This window comes from Microcebus murinus, chromosome X (assembly GCF_040939455.1).
Source record: "Microcebus murinus isolate Inina chromosome X, M.murinus_Inina_mat1.0, whole genome shotgun sequence".
In the NCBI taxonomy this organism is placed as follows: Eukaryota; Metazoa; Chordata; class Mammalia; order Primates; family Cheirogaleidae; genus Microcebus; species Microcebus murinus.
The window spans coordinates 40,516,034-40,529,570 of record NC_134136.1 but is presented as its reverse complement, the minus strand read 5'-3'; the positions used below and the strand labels follow the sequence as shown (position 1 = coordinate 40,529,570).

The 13,537-nt window shown below is 42.3% G+C and overlaps 1 protein-coding gene across 3 annotated transcripts in view; it reads left to right on the top strand.

Moving 5' to 3' along the window:
- AMOT (angiomotin) overlaps positions 1-13,537 on the top strand; it is a 63,883-nt gene that overhangs the window by 23,265 nt on the left and 27,081 nt on the right. For all 3 annotated transcript variants that reach the window (XM_012749597.2, XM_012749588.2, XM_012749608.3), the window contains 4 exons: positions 2,089-2,587; positions 6,317-6,461; positions 7,385-7,477; positions 12,856-13,001. In XM_012749597.2, coding sequence (XP_012605051.1) covers positions 2,089-2,587; positions 6,317-6,461; positions 7,385-7,477; positions 12,856-13,001 — 883 coding nt within the window. The remainder of the gene's footprint in view (positions 1-2,088; positions 2,588-6,316; positions 6,462-7,384; positions 7,478-12,855; positions 13,002-13,537) is intronic.

Here is a 13,537-nt window from a genome sequence, read left to right as displayed (position 1 = left end):
GAGGGACAGAATCCAGGGGTGAGCAGGTTTGAGGGCTCTTGTGAACATGTAGGTTATTGGGTATCCATGAGCAAGTGTTTGGAATGAGTTTGTAGCTGTAAAGTCCTTATGGTGAAAATCTCTTATAGGGATCCATAAATGAACAATAAAGGTAACTGGAGTGTGTGTGGGAGGGATGTGCTTTAGCGTCTGGAATGCCAGTTAAAAGTTAATTGCTCCTGGTGATTTGTCCCAGTTCCACCATAAATTTTATGCAATTTGCCACAAAGATGAAATGCATATCTTATAAGTAACGAGCTAACAAGGTCAGCCTATCTCACTGGGAGGTAGATAAGAGACTCTTGTAATTCTTATAGAGCTAAAGCTAAAAAATGAGAAGACCCCAGTATTTCTGTAACTCATTCGCAACTTCAGGAATGAAACAGGCGCATACAGATTGAATAACTTGAGCAAGGTTGCACAGCTAGTAAGCAGTAGAAAAGGTCTCCAAACTCTCTGTTGGGATCCAAATCCCATGCTCTTAGCTATATCAGCTGTAACACAAGCATCCACAGGACATGGGAGCATAGCAGGTTAGTTTGCCATGGACTGGGGGTGAACAAACTGTTTGTCCTCAGTGTACACTGACAGATATTCTTTCTGGTAGTGGTGATGGTTGAAGTGGTCCATCCACACACTCTGATTGTTTCCCTTAATGCCTAATAGTAATTCAGTATGAATTATTTGTACCTAGGTATTAGTATTTTGTACCTGGTAATTAAGCACAAAAATGGGAGAGCCACATTAAACAATGTACTAACGTCCACTTTCTGGAACTTTCTATATGCAATAGGCAGGGAATCTGAACATTAATGCGCAGAAATCAATGCATTATGGCAGTAGAAAAAGGCAGAAAAATGGGAATAGGGAAGAAAGATTCTACCCCGGTATAACCACTAACTCCGTCTAGTATTTGGCAGATCACTTTCCCTCTCTGGGCCTCAGGTTTCCCCTCTGTTCAAGGATAGAGTTGTACTGAATAATTTCTTTTGTCTTTTTTTTTTTTTTTTTTTGAGACAGAGTCTCACTCTGTTGCTCAAGCTAGAGTGCCGTGGCGTCAGCCTAGCTCACAGCAACCTCAAACTCCTGAGTTTAAGTGATCCTTCTGCCTCAGCCTCTCGAGTATCTGGGACTACAGGCATGCATCACCATGCCTGGCTAATTTTTTTCTATATATTTTTAGTTGACCAATTAATTTCTTTCTATTTTTTAGTAGAGACGGGGTCTCGCTCTTGCTCAGGCTGGTTTTGAACTCCTGACCTTGAATGATCCACCCGCCTTGGCCTTCCAGAGTGCTAGGATTACAGGCATGAGCCACTGCGCCCGGCCTGAATAATTTCTTTAAGACCTTTTCAGTCTTTACATTTTGTGATTCAGTACATAAAAGGTAGTGTGACAGTGTTGCATGTAACCTCCTCCAAGTCTTGCTATGGTTGCTGTTAACGGGCATCATTAAATCATTAATAACTGGAATCAACAATAATTATTTGATGCCTCTAATGTAATAAGGATCTGCCTGTCCTTGAGTAATTTTTTTGGTGAATGCATGAATTATCAAAGGGAGTTGTGGATAGCAAGAGGAGGGGTGGTTTTTATGGCTGTTGGTTGTTTGCTTCTGGGCCAGTGGAACGTGTTTTCTAAATTGGAATCTTTATGTGAGCTGGACCACATACGTAATGTCAGAAAAGCTTTTGTTTAAACTAATGAGGTGGAAATCACCTGGGGAAAAATTGTTTGAAATGCTCAGACCTGAGCAATGAGGGTGCAGGCGTGTATCACTTAGATTTTCACAAAGCGACCATGGAGGTCATCTGGTTCTCTCCCCCATGGGATGACACCTCTGTTTGTCAGCTGGAGTCATAGAAGGTCAGGCCTAGAAAGAGTTATAGAGGTCTTTGCAGAGATCCCGTAGTCTAACCCTGTCTGCTTGTCATTTTGTAAGTGCCCTGGTGGCACCGGAAGCCTCCTCATCTCACTTTCTTGTGTCCTTCTCCCTCCAGTATCTTAGGAGGAAACCTAACCTGCAGGCCTGCCCTTCATGTTTTACAGGCCAGCACAGGACATCTCACTGCCGTTGTCAGCCAGGAACTCTCAGCCTCACAGCCCTACTTCTTCCCTGACGTCTGGGGGTTCCTTGCCCTTGCTGCAGTCTCCACCGTCCACTAGATTGTCTCCTGCCCAACACCCCTTGGTTCCAAACCAAGGGGACCATTCATCTCACCTGCCTAGGCCGCAGCAGCACTTCCTTCCTAATCAGGCTCACCAGGGGGATCACTACCGCCTCTCCCAGCCTGGCCTGAGCCAGCAGCAGCAGCAACCGCAGCAGCATCACCACCACCACCACCAACAGCAGCAGCCGCAGCAGCCAGGAGAAGCCTATTCAGCTATGCCTCGGGCTCAGCAATCTGCTTCTTATCAGCCCATGCCTGCAGACCCTTTTGCCATTGTTTCCCGAGCCCAGCAGATGGTTGAGATCCTCTCAGATGAGAACCGGAACTTGCGCCAGGAGTTGGAAGGATGCTATGAGAAGGTGGCAAGACTGCAGAAGGTGAGGCTTCCATTTTAGCATACTAGGGTCTCCTTTAAGTCTTATTTGTGGGATTTGTTTAATATCCATATAAAAGTCTACACTTGTGAGTGCCTGCATTACTTACGTGCAGGGCTGCAGGATTCTTACATCTGAAGGTCGAATATGGATCAAACTGTGGAAAAAGTCTTCTGCCTGTCTGTCTAAAAGAAGTAACATTTTACGTGTTTGTGAGGAGAAATAAATGCATGGTTTTCCCAGACACCATAGCCCAAAGAAAACTTAACTGATTGTTTTAGAATTCCAGAAGGCAGAGTTACTTCTTCATAAGGTCAAGGATGCTGATGATACCTGTGCAGATGAAGGATTTGCCAGCATTTTAAACCTTGTCATCTTGATCAGTTTTTCCCAAATATGAATTTAAGTCTTAAATAAAAAAAAACCCCATAGTTCCCAGACAACTCTCACGAGCTGAAGTTAGAGGCAGTCCTGCCTTGTTCTGGAAAAGGCTTAGAGTACTTTTCCTAGTGGGAGTTCTCATAGTAACTCTTTTTCAACAAGCCCCCACCCCCACCCCCCACTTTTAGCTTTGGTCCTTCCCTGCAGCTCAAATTCAACATCTGCTCTCTTTCTCTGGTGTATGTTGGGGGGTGGGAGCAGGAGGGGTTTAGCACCACAGCTGGGTGACAGGTGACAGCCCTAGGCTGAGGAAATAGAAAAAGGAGTGTGTGTCCCCAGTTCACATTCTTCCCTGGGCCCCCTCCTGTCTCTTGCAGCTGGGACTTGAGCTCTTGAGTGCCCCAAGCTAGGAACCTTAGCTCTTGGCTTCCAGTGGCTGTTGGCGAATAGGGTTATGCCTTGGCAGCCTCTTTGCAGCTTTTGTCATTGTGAAGCTCATGTGGTTTGATCTCCCTACAATGTGAACTGTTCAGGGAGGTGACAGTGAAGGTGGGGGAGGGAGGGGAGGTTGCCTTGCATTGTTCAGTAACTCTGTCCTTAGGAGACACAGGAGTGGAAATTTCAGGGGCCTGAATGAAGCTGAGAATTTGTCAAACACCAGATCTGGATCCTAAAGGAAAGGAGGGCTTATTATCAGCTAAGTATTTTTATGTAGCAAAAAGACTCCCTCCTCCCCCAATTTTCTCAATCTGGATGGGGATTTATTGGGGTGAAATGAGATCCGTTTCCCCCTGGCTTCACCCAGATTTTATATTTTCTCGCCCTCATTTGAACTATATCCCTCTCCCCATCACAATGGTACAATAAATTAATTATATCACCACACTAGAAATCTGGTTTGCCTGATAAGGTTAAGAGTTACCACCCCTCCCCAAACTTTGTCTTCTGGGGGGCCCAGCCCTATCTTTGATGCAGTCACTGAAGGATAAGCCAAGATCTACCATAGGCCGTCTTTGCCAAAGGACGATTTTGAAGGGGAGTGGGGGTGGGGTGAGTGATAATGGGGTGGGTGACAAGGAAGAGGAACAGAATAGGATTTTTGCTATTGTTTGTTCCCCAAGGCAGGGAAAGATGCCTCAGATAAGTGTAACTGGAACAGCTTGAGTGCTGGCTGAAGTGGAAGCCGAGCCAGGGCTGAGGTGGAGTAGAAGGGAAGGTGAAGTAGGAGAAGAAAAGGAAAATGGGGAGAATAAGGCAGATCCCGGGTGGCGTTGGAAGAAATGAAAAGGTCTAAGGCTTGTGAGGGGAATAAGTAGACAGAATAAGTCTGGAAATCTACCACCACCGTCCCTGTCTCCTGCTCCCAGCGTCACCCAGACCAAACCAATAGCTATGCCTTTCGGTGATGTCTTGTCCTGGAAGGCCCTCTTGACAGATGTGTACCTTGCCCTTTTGAAGGGTATGGTATCTGTGCAGGGGGTAAGGGAAAGATTAGTACAAGATCTTGAAATAGCAGTCTGCAAACCTTGAGGAAAGGGACTGCCTTCCAGGTGTGGCATTTTGCAGGGGGGAACTGGACAGCCTTGCCCTGCAAAACGCTGCCCAGAGCAGACCAACACCAAGCCTGCTCTTTCAGATGGAAATGTTTATTTTCTCTACCCAGCGCTTGAATTTCATGCAAAAGCTTCATCAGGCACAGGCCTTGCAGATCTTGTCTCTAAATGCCATTCACCAGTTTTCACCTTCTGTGCTGCTATCTTGGTGCCATCTGCGAAGAGAGAAAAACACTTTTGAGTCTGCTCTTTTCTGTGGTGTAAGCGTCATTTGTTTGCAGGCAGTCCTGTCGCTGGCAAAATTTTGGAGATGGGGGCAGGTTGAATCTGGCTGCTTTGGTAACTCTACCTTCCCCCCAGTCTCCCAAAGGGGTCCTGCGATTTCTCCTCATTACAGTACCTTGAGCTTTGGCAAGGAGGATAGTGAAAAACTGAGAAGGAATGCAGAGTGGTTGCAGGAGTCAAATTTAATTTGAAAATTGCTTAATAGGCCATGGGGTTTATTTGTCTTATACAAATTATATGCAAATATCTCTGTGGTTATTGTATGTGCAGTGGAGCTATACTAGTTAAAGAAAGACACCGGTGTCTAATGTCTTTCTTCCTGATTCTGGCTGATTCAGGGCAATACCCCTTCTCTTTGAGTTTTGGGGTTTTTTTTCCCCCATTTTACAGGATTTGCAGGTGTGTCATAAAGTACAACTTCAATCATGAATTTCTGTTAAAAATAAATCTGTACTGTTTTCCCACTGACTACAGGGTAAAGTCCAAATGCCTGGCATTAAAACCCTTTTATGATCTGACTCCAGTCTATCTTAGCAGCTATATCTCTCCAGATTCCCTCAGTATACCCCACAGTGTCCAGCCAAATTAGACTACTAGTCATTCTGGGAATGCATTTGCTCACTCAGAATAGAATACCCTCCCCTTCACCTGTGCCCATTGAAATCTGACCCAGCTTTCAGGATTTGACTCTAAATGCCACCTCCTCCCAGAAATTGTTCTCCTCCCTCCTTCTCCCAACCAGGAATAACTTCTTCCTTCCCTGTACTTTATAGCACTACGCCTACTTTTCTTAAAGATGTATCTTGCCCTGTAGTCTTTCATTTGATTAGATTAAAACCTCCTGGAGGGCAAGGAGAATGTTTTCATTCATATTTACATACCCTACAGTGCTTTAAATAGTTTTTGTAAATATTTAGCCCTTGGTGAATGTTTGTTAAATTGAACTGAGTAACTTCAAGAGGCTGAAGTGTAAGGTTTTTAGGTTTTGTCTCTGTTGCTGACTTGCTCTTGGGAAAGGCAATTTAACTTTTTCCTCTGCTAAAATGGGGAGAGGTATCCTTGCCTAGGCAGATATCAGGACAAATTAGAATCAACAAGTGAAAGCCCTTTGAATGCTCTGGAATAACATTATCTACATACTATATACATTATTAGTAGTAATTTAAAAATTAAAAATAGTTTTTATTCAGAAATTAAAGTCATTTATAACCATATTTATAAAATTTATTCTATCTTACCACTTTCTCTGAAGGCAGAAACAATATATATATATATTTTTAACCTGAGAAGTTCTCATGACATAGTGAGTTAATCACTGACCTTATGATTGAACTTGGACATCCTTCCCTGAAACTTTTCTCATCTGACTGTGTGATGTTTGTCCCCTGGCCATCTGTAAGCCCTGGGACAAACTGTCACTGAGAATTTGTGTGTAAGTTTTCAGATCATCTTCCTCATCAACCTCCTTGCCATCACCACCATCTTTACTTTTTCCTTTTTTTTTTTCATTAAGGTGGAAACAGAAATCCAGCGTGTCTCAGAAGCATATGAGAACCTTGTGAAGTCATCCTCCAAAAGAGAGGCCCTGGAGAAAGCCATGAGAAACAAGCTGGAGGGCGAGATTCGGAGGATGCATGACTTCAACAGAGATTTGAGAGGTGAGAGAACCAATGGGCTTGTCTTTGCACTTCTGAAGCAGCTGCAGGGTAGTGAAAGAGAGGGCTAAGGCTGAGGAGGCTCCGACTAGGCTCTCTGGGCTTGTGCAAACCACTGGTATGGGCAGTAAATGGCTGGATATATAGCAGGCCAGTTTTTTTGTGACTGTAATGATATTTGGTCCCAAGCTTGATTAATCAAAGTAGGGGGATGCATCTGACTGGCCTTTTGAGTGATGAGCTGATCCCCCCGTGACTCCTGGACCCACCTGGCCCGCTCCTACAATTGCTGCTGCCTCTCTTCCTTGACAGATTTTGCAGAGCCATGTCTTTTGGCTGTGCAAGCTTGAGATAGTGATGTCCTTTGTTATTTCTGGGACACACTCCCTCCTTTTATTTTCTGCATTCCCCTGATAATATTGAAGACAATGGGAAACATTCTTACTTTAAACCATGTTCAACACCTTCAAAACTGCTGACCTTGGGGATGTTGTTTTCTATCTTTGGATTTCGGTTATCTTTTCTGTAAAATCAGGGAGCGCAACTCCCTGAGTTATGGTTCCTTTCTACCTAGCTTTGACATCGCGTGATTTTAAAGACTTTACAATATAACTGTGATGTTCTTTTTCGTGGTTAATAAATCTATCATCATATATTCAGGGATAGATTATTTTGTTGAAATTTAGAATTCTGCACTTGGGTTTAGGCAGTGAGGAGTGAGACTGTTAAGTACTTACCTTCTTTTTCCCTGCCATGGTCCAGTATTGTTATGGGATTCACATTTGCAAACCCATGTCTGTGTTACCAATTTCTGTTGAAAAAGAAGAAGCAGGCTTGTTTTGCCAAAGGTCAGTATTTCGAGGGCAAACAGCATTTGCTTGAAAGTTTGAATTTGAGGCCTTGTTGATTGTCTCTAAATTCCACAGAGCGCCTAGAGACTGCCAACAAGCAGCTTGCAGAGAAGGAGTATGAGGGATCAGAGGACACCAGAAAAACCATCTCTCAGCTCTTTGCAAAAAGTAAGTCTGCAAGCTTCAGAAGCAGGTATTAATGTGTGGATGGGAACAAAGTGCATGAAAAGGTTGCATAGTTCTAGAACAGCCAGGGCAGAGTGAATGTCACCTATGATGTTGGAAGATTCTGTTCTTTTCCTCCTAGGCCAAGAAGGCTACTTGCCACATCTAGTAACATCAAATGGCTCCTTCTGTGTTAAACCAGAGAAGCCCCTTAAAATCCCTGCTGTTGTCATGGCTAGCTGAGTAAAGGGCCTTACTGAACATGGGGTCCCTTAATGTTGAAAGTGAAGGGATTTTTCTTAGGAAGTTCCATGCGCTGGCTCCAGTAGAGTTGAAATTAACATGCAGGATTGATGATTAGTGTTTGGAATACCTAACCTATACCTCAGGCTCCCTTAGGTAAATGCCTGGTTTATATCACGTCACTACACATTGGCAGATTGCACAGGTAGCTAGAGGGGAGCCACTGCTATGGCCTGAACTAGTGACTGGTTGTTGAGTTAGATGGTATAGGGGAGGGCAGAGCTGTGTCTTCCTCATAATAGTGTTTTCTTTGTCTGGAAATACTCCTAGGACCATGACAATGAATTAATCCTCTTCTTTATCGGTCCCTAATGGATTCCACCCAGCTAGACAATGCTTAATTCTTTCCAATTGCCATCATAAAACCAGCAATAAAAACTTCATAGTGGATTGAGTCCGCAGGGAGAATTAGTGGGGGGTGGGGGGAACAGATGAACTGCCTTCATTTCTGCAGATGCTCATAGTTGGTTTCCCCTACACCCAGCCTCCCTCACTGTAGGTCTGGCTGTAGTTGTGCTTTGTGGGGACTTGTCAGTCTCTTCCATCTTTGCTGGGCCTCCAAATGACCCTTTCAAGTCATTCCATGCAGCTTCCAGTCAGCTTTTACAAGTTTATTTGATCTTTACTTAACAGTATTCCCCTCCTTTCTGGGTTGTTCTATTGTGCCCTGGCTTTAGAATGTGGTTTTTTTCTTCTTCATTTCCCTACACCTCCAGTTCTTCTGTTAGTATTGTCTTAAAGCAAGAAATGTTGTTTTTCTGGTGTCATCAGTGTCTAATGTAAATCGTCGTGAAGTTGCTTTTGTGGTGTCACGGTTACCCTGGAAGCTGGTTCACTGGCAGAAAGAGAGTGGCAGCCTCTGAGGACAAAACAAAACAAACAAAACAGATGGATTCTTACCCTGGATCTGCTAGATTGTACTCCTGTCTGTGTGGAGGTGGTATTTCAGGTGTCCTAGAAGCTCTGCTACTGGTTTATAAAATGTGGTAACTTAGTAGATCAAACTATATTACCTGCAGGGCAAAAATGGCTCTAGTAAGGAAAAGTAAACTCCTCCAACTAGGCAGGGAAGAGGGCATAGCTCTTGGCCCCCTTAACTTATTTTGTCTTTGGACATTGACAGGGCCCTGCATTGTTGGAACTGTGGCAGGAAGAAAGAAAGCCCCCTTGCAAAGCCTCTCTGGGGAATGTGTTCCAGAAATCGTAGAGAGACCAAACCAACTCAACCCTAGGAAAAGGAAGTCTGGTATAATAGAAAGAGTTCAGAACAACCTGGGCTTAACTATGGGCTCCACTACTTATTTACCAATGGTGGGACCTTGTGCAATTTAGTTAAGCTCTCCGAGTCTCTATTCTCTCATATGCAAAATGGAGAGGAAAATAGCATCTTCCTTGTATGATTGTTCTGTGGATTAACTTAGTACAATACCTGGTATGCAATATGTATTCAACAAATGGTTCATTTCTTTCCAAACATAAAGTCAGAGTGGAAAAGAAGGTGAGGCTTCTCTATTGAAGTTTCTCCTACAAACTTAAGGTTCAAGGTCTCCAGAGGTAGAGCGTCACAGTGAAAGGCATATTATGAGGCTACAGATTCTTTCTCATCGTTAATCATGGTGATGATGATCACTATCCTCTATGTAGTAAATTCCTTTGGTGTTTGTGCTTTCTAATAGCTCTTTCACTTAAATAAATCTATTTTCTCATTTGATTCTTAAAAAATATTCTGAGGTTAAATAAAATGGTATTGTTACCTCTGCTTTAATTTCTAGCATTTTTTCCCCTAAAATTTCCATTTGTCTGCTTGTATTATTCACCTGTTCTTGCATGGTGTCTACTTGTTTTAAATTCACGGGTTGATAATTCAAACATCCCTGCTTTATCTGGGTCTGGTTCTGATGATTGCTCTGGCCTTTCTTTTCTTTCTCCTTTCTTATATATATATATATATATATATATATATATATATATATATATATAACTTTCTTTTTCTTTTTTTTTTCTTTTTTTAGCAACTCAACCTAGAACTCTTCTTTCTTTTTTTTTTTTTTTGAGAAAGTCTTGCTCTGTTTCTTGAACATGAGGGCAATGGCATCATCATAGCTCACTGCAACCTCAAATTCCTACTTCAGCCTCCTGAGTAGCTGGGTCTACAGGCATGCACCATCACGCCCAGCTAATATATATTTTTTTAATTTTTGTAGAAATAAGGTCTTGCTATTGCCCAAGCTCCTCTGTCCTTTCAAACTGTGTTTTTTGCCTTTTAGTATGCCTTGTTCATTTTTTTTTTTTTTCGTGGAATGGCAGACCTGATGTATGGGGTAGGAGGAACGTTGGTAAATGGGCCTTTAGGGATGTGGTGGCAAGGTATAGGGGGAAATGCTCTCTAGTCCTATAATTATGTCTCAGTCTTTTCGTGAGCCTGTGCCTCTGGTCTGTGAATTTCACCAATGGGTCTCAAGTTTTTTTCACTCCCTTAGGTGCTGTGGGATGGCTAGAGAGGGCTCCAGTTGAGCATTTCCTTCTCTCAAGTAGAAGGCTAGAGCACCTGGAGTTGGTTATTTCCTTTTCTTCAGGTTGGTTAGGCTCCGGGGCAAAAACACCCCAATAGATTAGGCTCTGGTTAAATAGTTTCTCTTGAAGGAAGGCCTTGTTAAGAACAGAATGTTCTGGCATATTTCATAATGGTTCATTTATCTCACCCCCTGCTGAAAGCACAAATGACCCATCTAAGTAACAGACATCTAAAACTAGGACCAAGCAATGGAATCTTCTTTTTTTTTTTCATTTCAGCATATTATGGGGGTACAAATGTTTAGGTTACGTGTGTTGCCTTTTCACTCCTTCCCCTGGAGTCAGAGCTTCAAGTGTGTCCAATCCCCAGATGTTGTGCACCGCACTCATTATGTGTGTATATACCCATCCCCTCCTCCCCCCTCCCATCTGCCCAACACCCGATAAATGTTATTCCTATATGTCTACTTAGGTGTTGATCAGTGAAACCAATTTGCTGGTGAGTACATGTGGTGCTTATTTTTCCATTCTTGGGATACTTCACTTATTAGAATGGGTTCCAGCTCTATCCAGGAAAATACAAGAGGAAGCAATGGAATCTTTAAGTGATCATTTGGGAGGAATGAGAATTACCTCATCAGGATTCAGTGATAATCACTTCAGGTGGAATATTTCAATGTTCAGATCAGCTCTGGGTACTGAAACAAGATATAGACACTCTAAGAGGGCAGACTGAGATAAGAATAGTATATGGACCAAAGTGTAAAACCTGTTTAGATACTACGTATCAATCCATATTAACTTATTCACACACTAACTTGTGATAATGTTCCTTCTTTCTACCCAAAATTACATCCTTGCTCTACTGTCTCGTACTGGTGCTTTTTTTTTTCTACTCTTCTTACATCCATCCACAAATATTTATTGGGTTCTTATTATATAGGTGCTACTTAACTAAGCTCTTTATAAAACTCAAGCCAGAAAGGACCATTATCTTTCTTTTTTTTCTTTCTTTTTTATTTTTTTTCACTTGAGAATGCTTTTTATTCATTCTATTAAGCTCTTTCATTCTAAACTCATAGATTATATCTGCATACACACATACACATGTGCATACACATATACATATGTGTATGTATATATTAACGTGTATATATACACACATAAACATGTGTTTGTGTAAGGACACAGGCATATCAGATTATTTTTAAAAAATCTAAACTTTCAAACCCTAGTAGACTTAACTGCTAACATAGCAGAAAAGGAGATTCTCAAATAGAGGATATTTTTTTCAGGCAAAATGGCTGCCTGTATTCTTCTGTTTTTGTTTTTGTTTTTGTTTTTGTTTTTTTAGACAGAGTCTCTTTTGTTGCCCAGGCTAGAGTGAGTGCCATGGCGTCAGCCTAGCTCACAGCAACCTCAAACTCCTGGGCTCAAGCAATCCTTCTGCCTCAGCCTCCCAAGTAGCTGGGACTACAGGCATGCACCACCATGCCCGGCTAATTTTTTCTATATATATATTAGTTGGCCAATTAATTTCTTTCTAGTTTTAGTAGAGATGGGGTCTCGCTCTTGCTCAAGCTGGTTTCGAACTCCTTCCTTGAGCGATCCACCCGCCTCGGCCTCCCAGAGTGCTAGGATTACAGACGTTAGCCACCACGCCTGGCCGCCTATATTCTTCTGATCCTGATGTTTTTTCTCTAACTCTGCCTTGTTCTTTCCAGCACTCCCTCCACACCCAGCCTATCCTGCAGGACAAGGAGTAGGAAAAAGCATAGTGTGGTTTCCAGTTTTACCTTACTCTCTTTTTAAAAACATTGGGTTCCTAAGAGAAGCAGATGCTGAGATAAAATGAGTTGGGTGAGGGGGAGTATTGGGTTAGGCTTTTCCTAGAGAGTATGTATTGTCAAATAGACTTGATCTCAGTTAGAAAATAACATTAGTGTGTAAAGTGTGGGATTTGAGGTTTTATCCATTTTACTAAATATCATTTGTAGATCTATTTAATATACTTTCATGAAGAAACAATGGGGAAAAAGTTTTTTGAGCTCACTTTACCCTTCTGCCAGTGCAAGACCATTTTGAAGAGATAAAATGGAAAAGATAAGCCCACCTTCTCTTCTGATTGTGTGTGTGTGCATTCTTCTTTGTGTAATGCTTAATACTTTTCATGAAACTTTACATCTACTTTCTCATTGCTTCTGCACAACAACCATTAAATTGTTGTTAAGTGATTTTTCTGGATCTACATAGCAAGTTAGTGGTAGAGCTAGTGATAGAGTACAGATCTTGGCTAGCCTCGTTCTTTATTATTATTATTATTTGAGAATATTACATGGATATAAATGTTTTAGTTACATGAATTGCATTTGCACAGTTTGAGTCAAGGTTATAAGTGTGTCCATCACCCATATAGTGTTCACTGTACTCGTTAAATCCTTGTTCTCTTAGCTGTGCACTAGAATAGTAGGCTGTTGAGCAATGGATATGACTTGTCAGCTCTGCTCAGGTAAGGCTTTGAGCTGGCTCAAGCCTGGCAGTATTGATAGTTCATGTCCTGACAGATAAAGAAAGCCAGCGGGAAAAGGAGAAGCTGGAAGTGGAGCTGGCCACTGCCCGTTCTACCAACGAGGACCAAAGGCGACACATCGAAATCCGAGACCAGGCTCTGAGCAATGCCCAGGCCAAGGTGGTGAAACTGGAAGAAGAGGTATGGTTTCCTCAGGTAGCATATGATCCTGAGGGTGGGAGAGCTGGGAAATCAAAGGCACTGGGCTCCACATTTTGGTGAATTGGCAGCTGTATAATCCCCAACAGGGAGGTGCCATTTGCTGCTTATAGGATTATGCACTGTTGTGAGTGGACTTTGATTTCTTTTCTCTTCTCTGCAGGTTCCTTTCTTTTACTCCAGAATAGGAAATCACCGGGGTCAAGGAGCAATTTCCATTTGCTCGTTCATATAATAAGCTAACTGCCCCCACACTCCATGCTCTTACTCTATACCTTACCCAACCCTAAGCCTGTGACAAATATATATGTGTATATATAGATAATATATATATGTATGTATATGTATAAATATGTATCTTTGTTAATTTATGCCCTTATAGTGATTTTAAAGCTTTATTTTGGAAGGACTAGGAAATGATTCCAGATAGTTTAAAGTACTCTAAGGATGTACTCCAAAGTACTCTGAAATCAGAATAGCTGTTTTATCCCCATGCTCAGTGGGAAGTCAGTCCATTC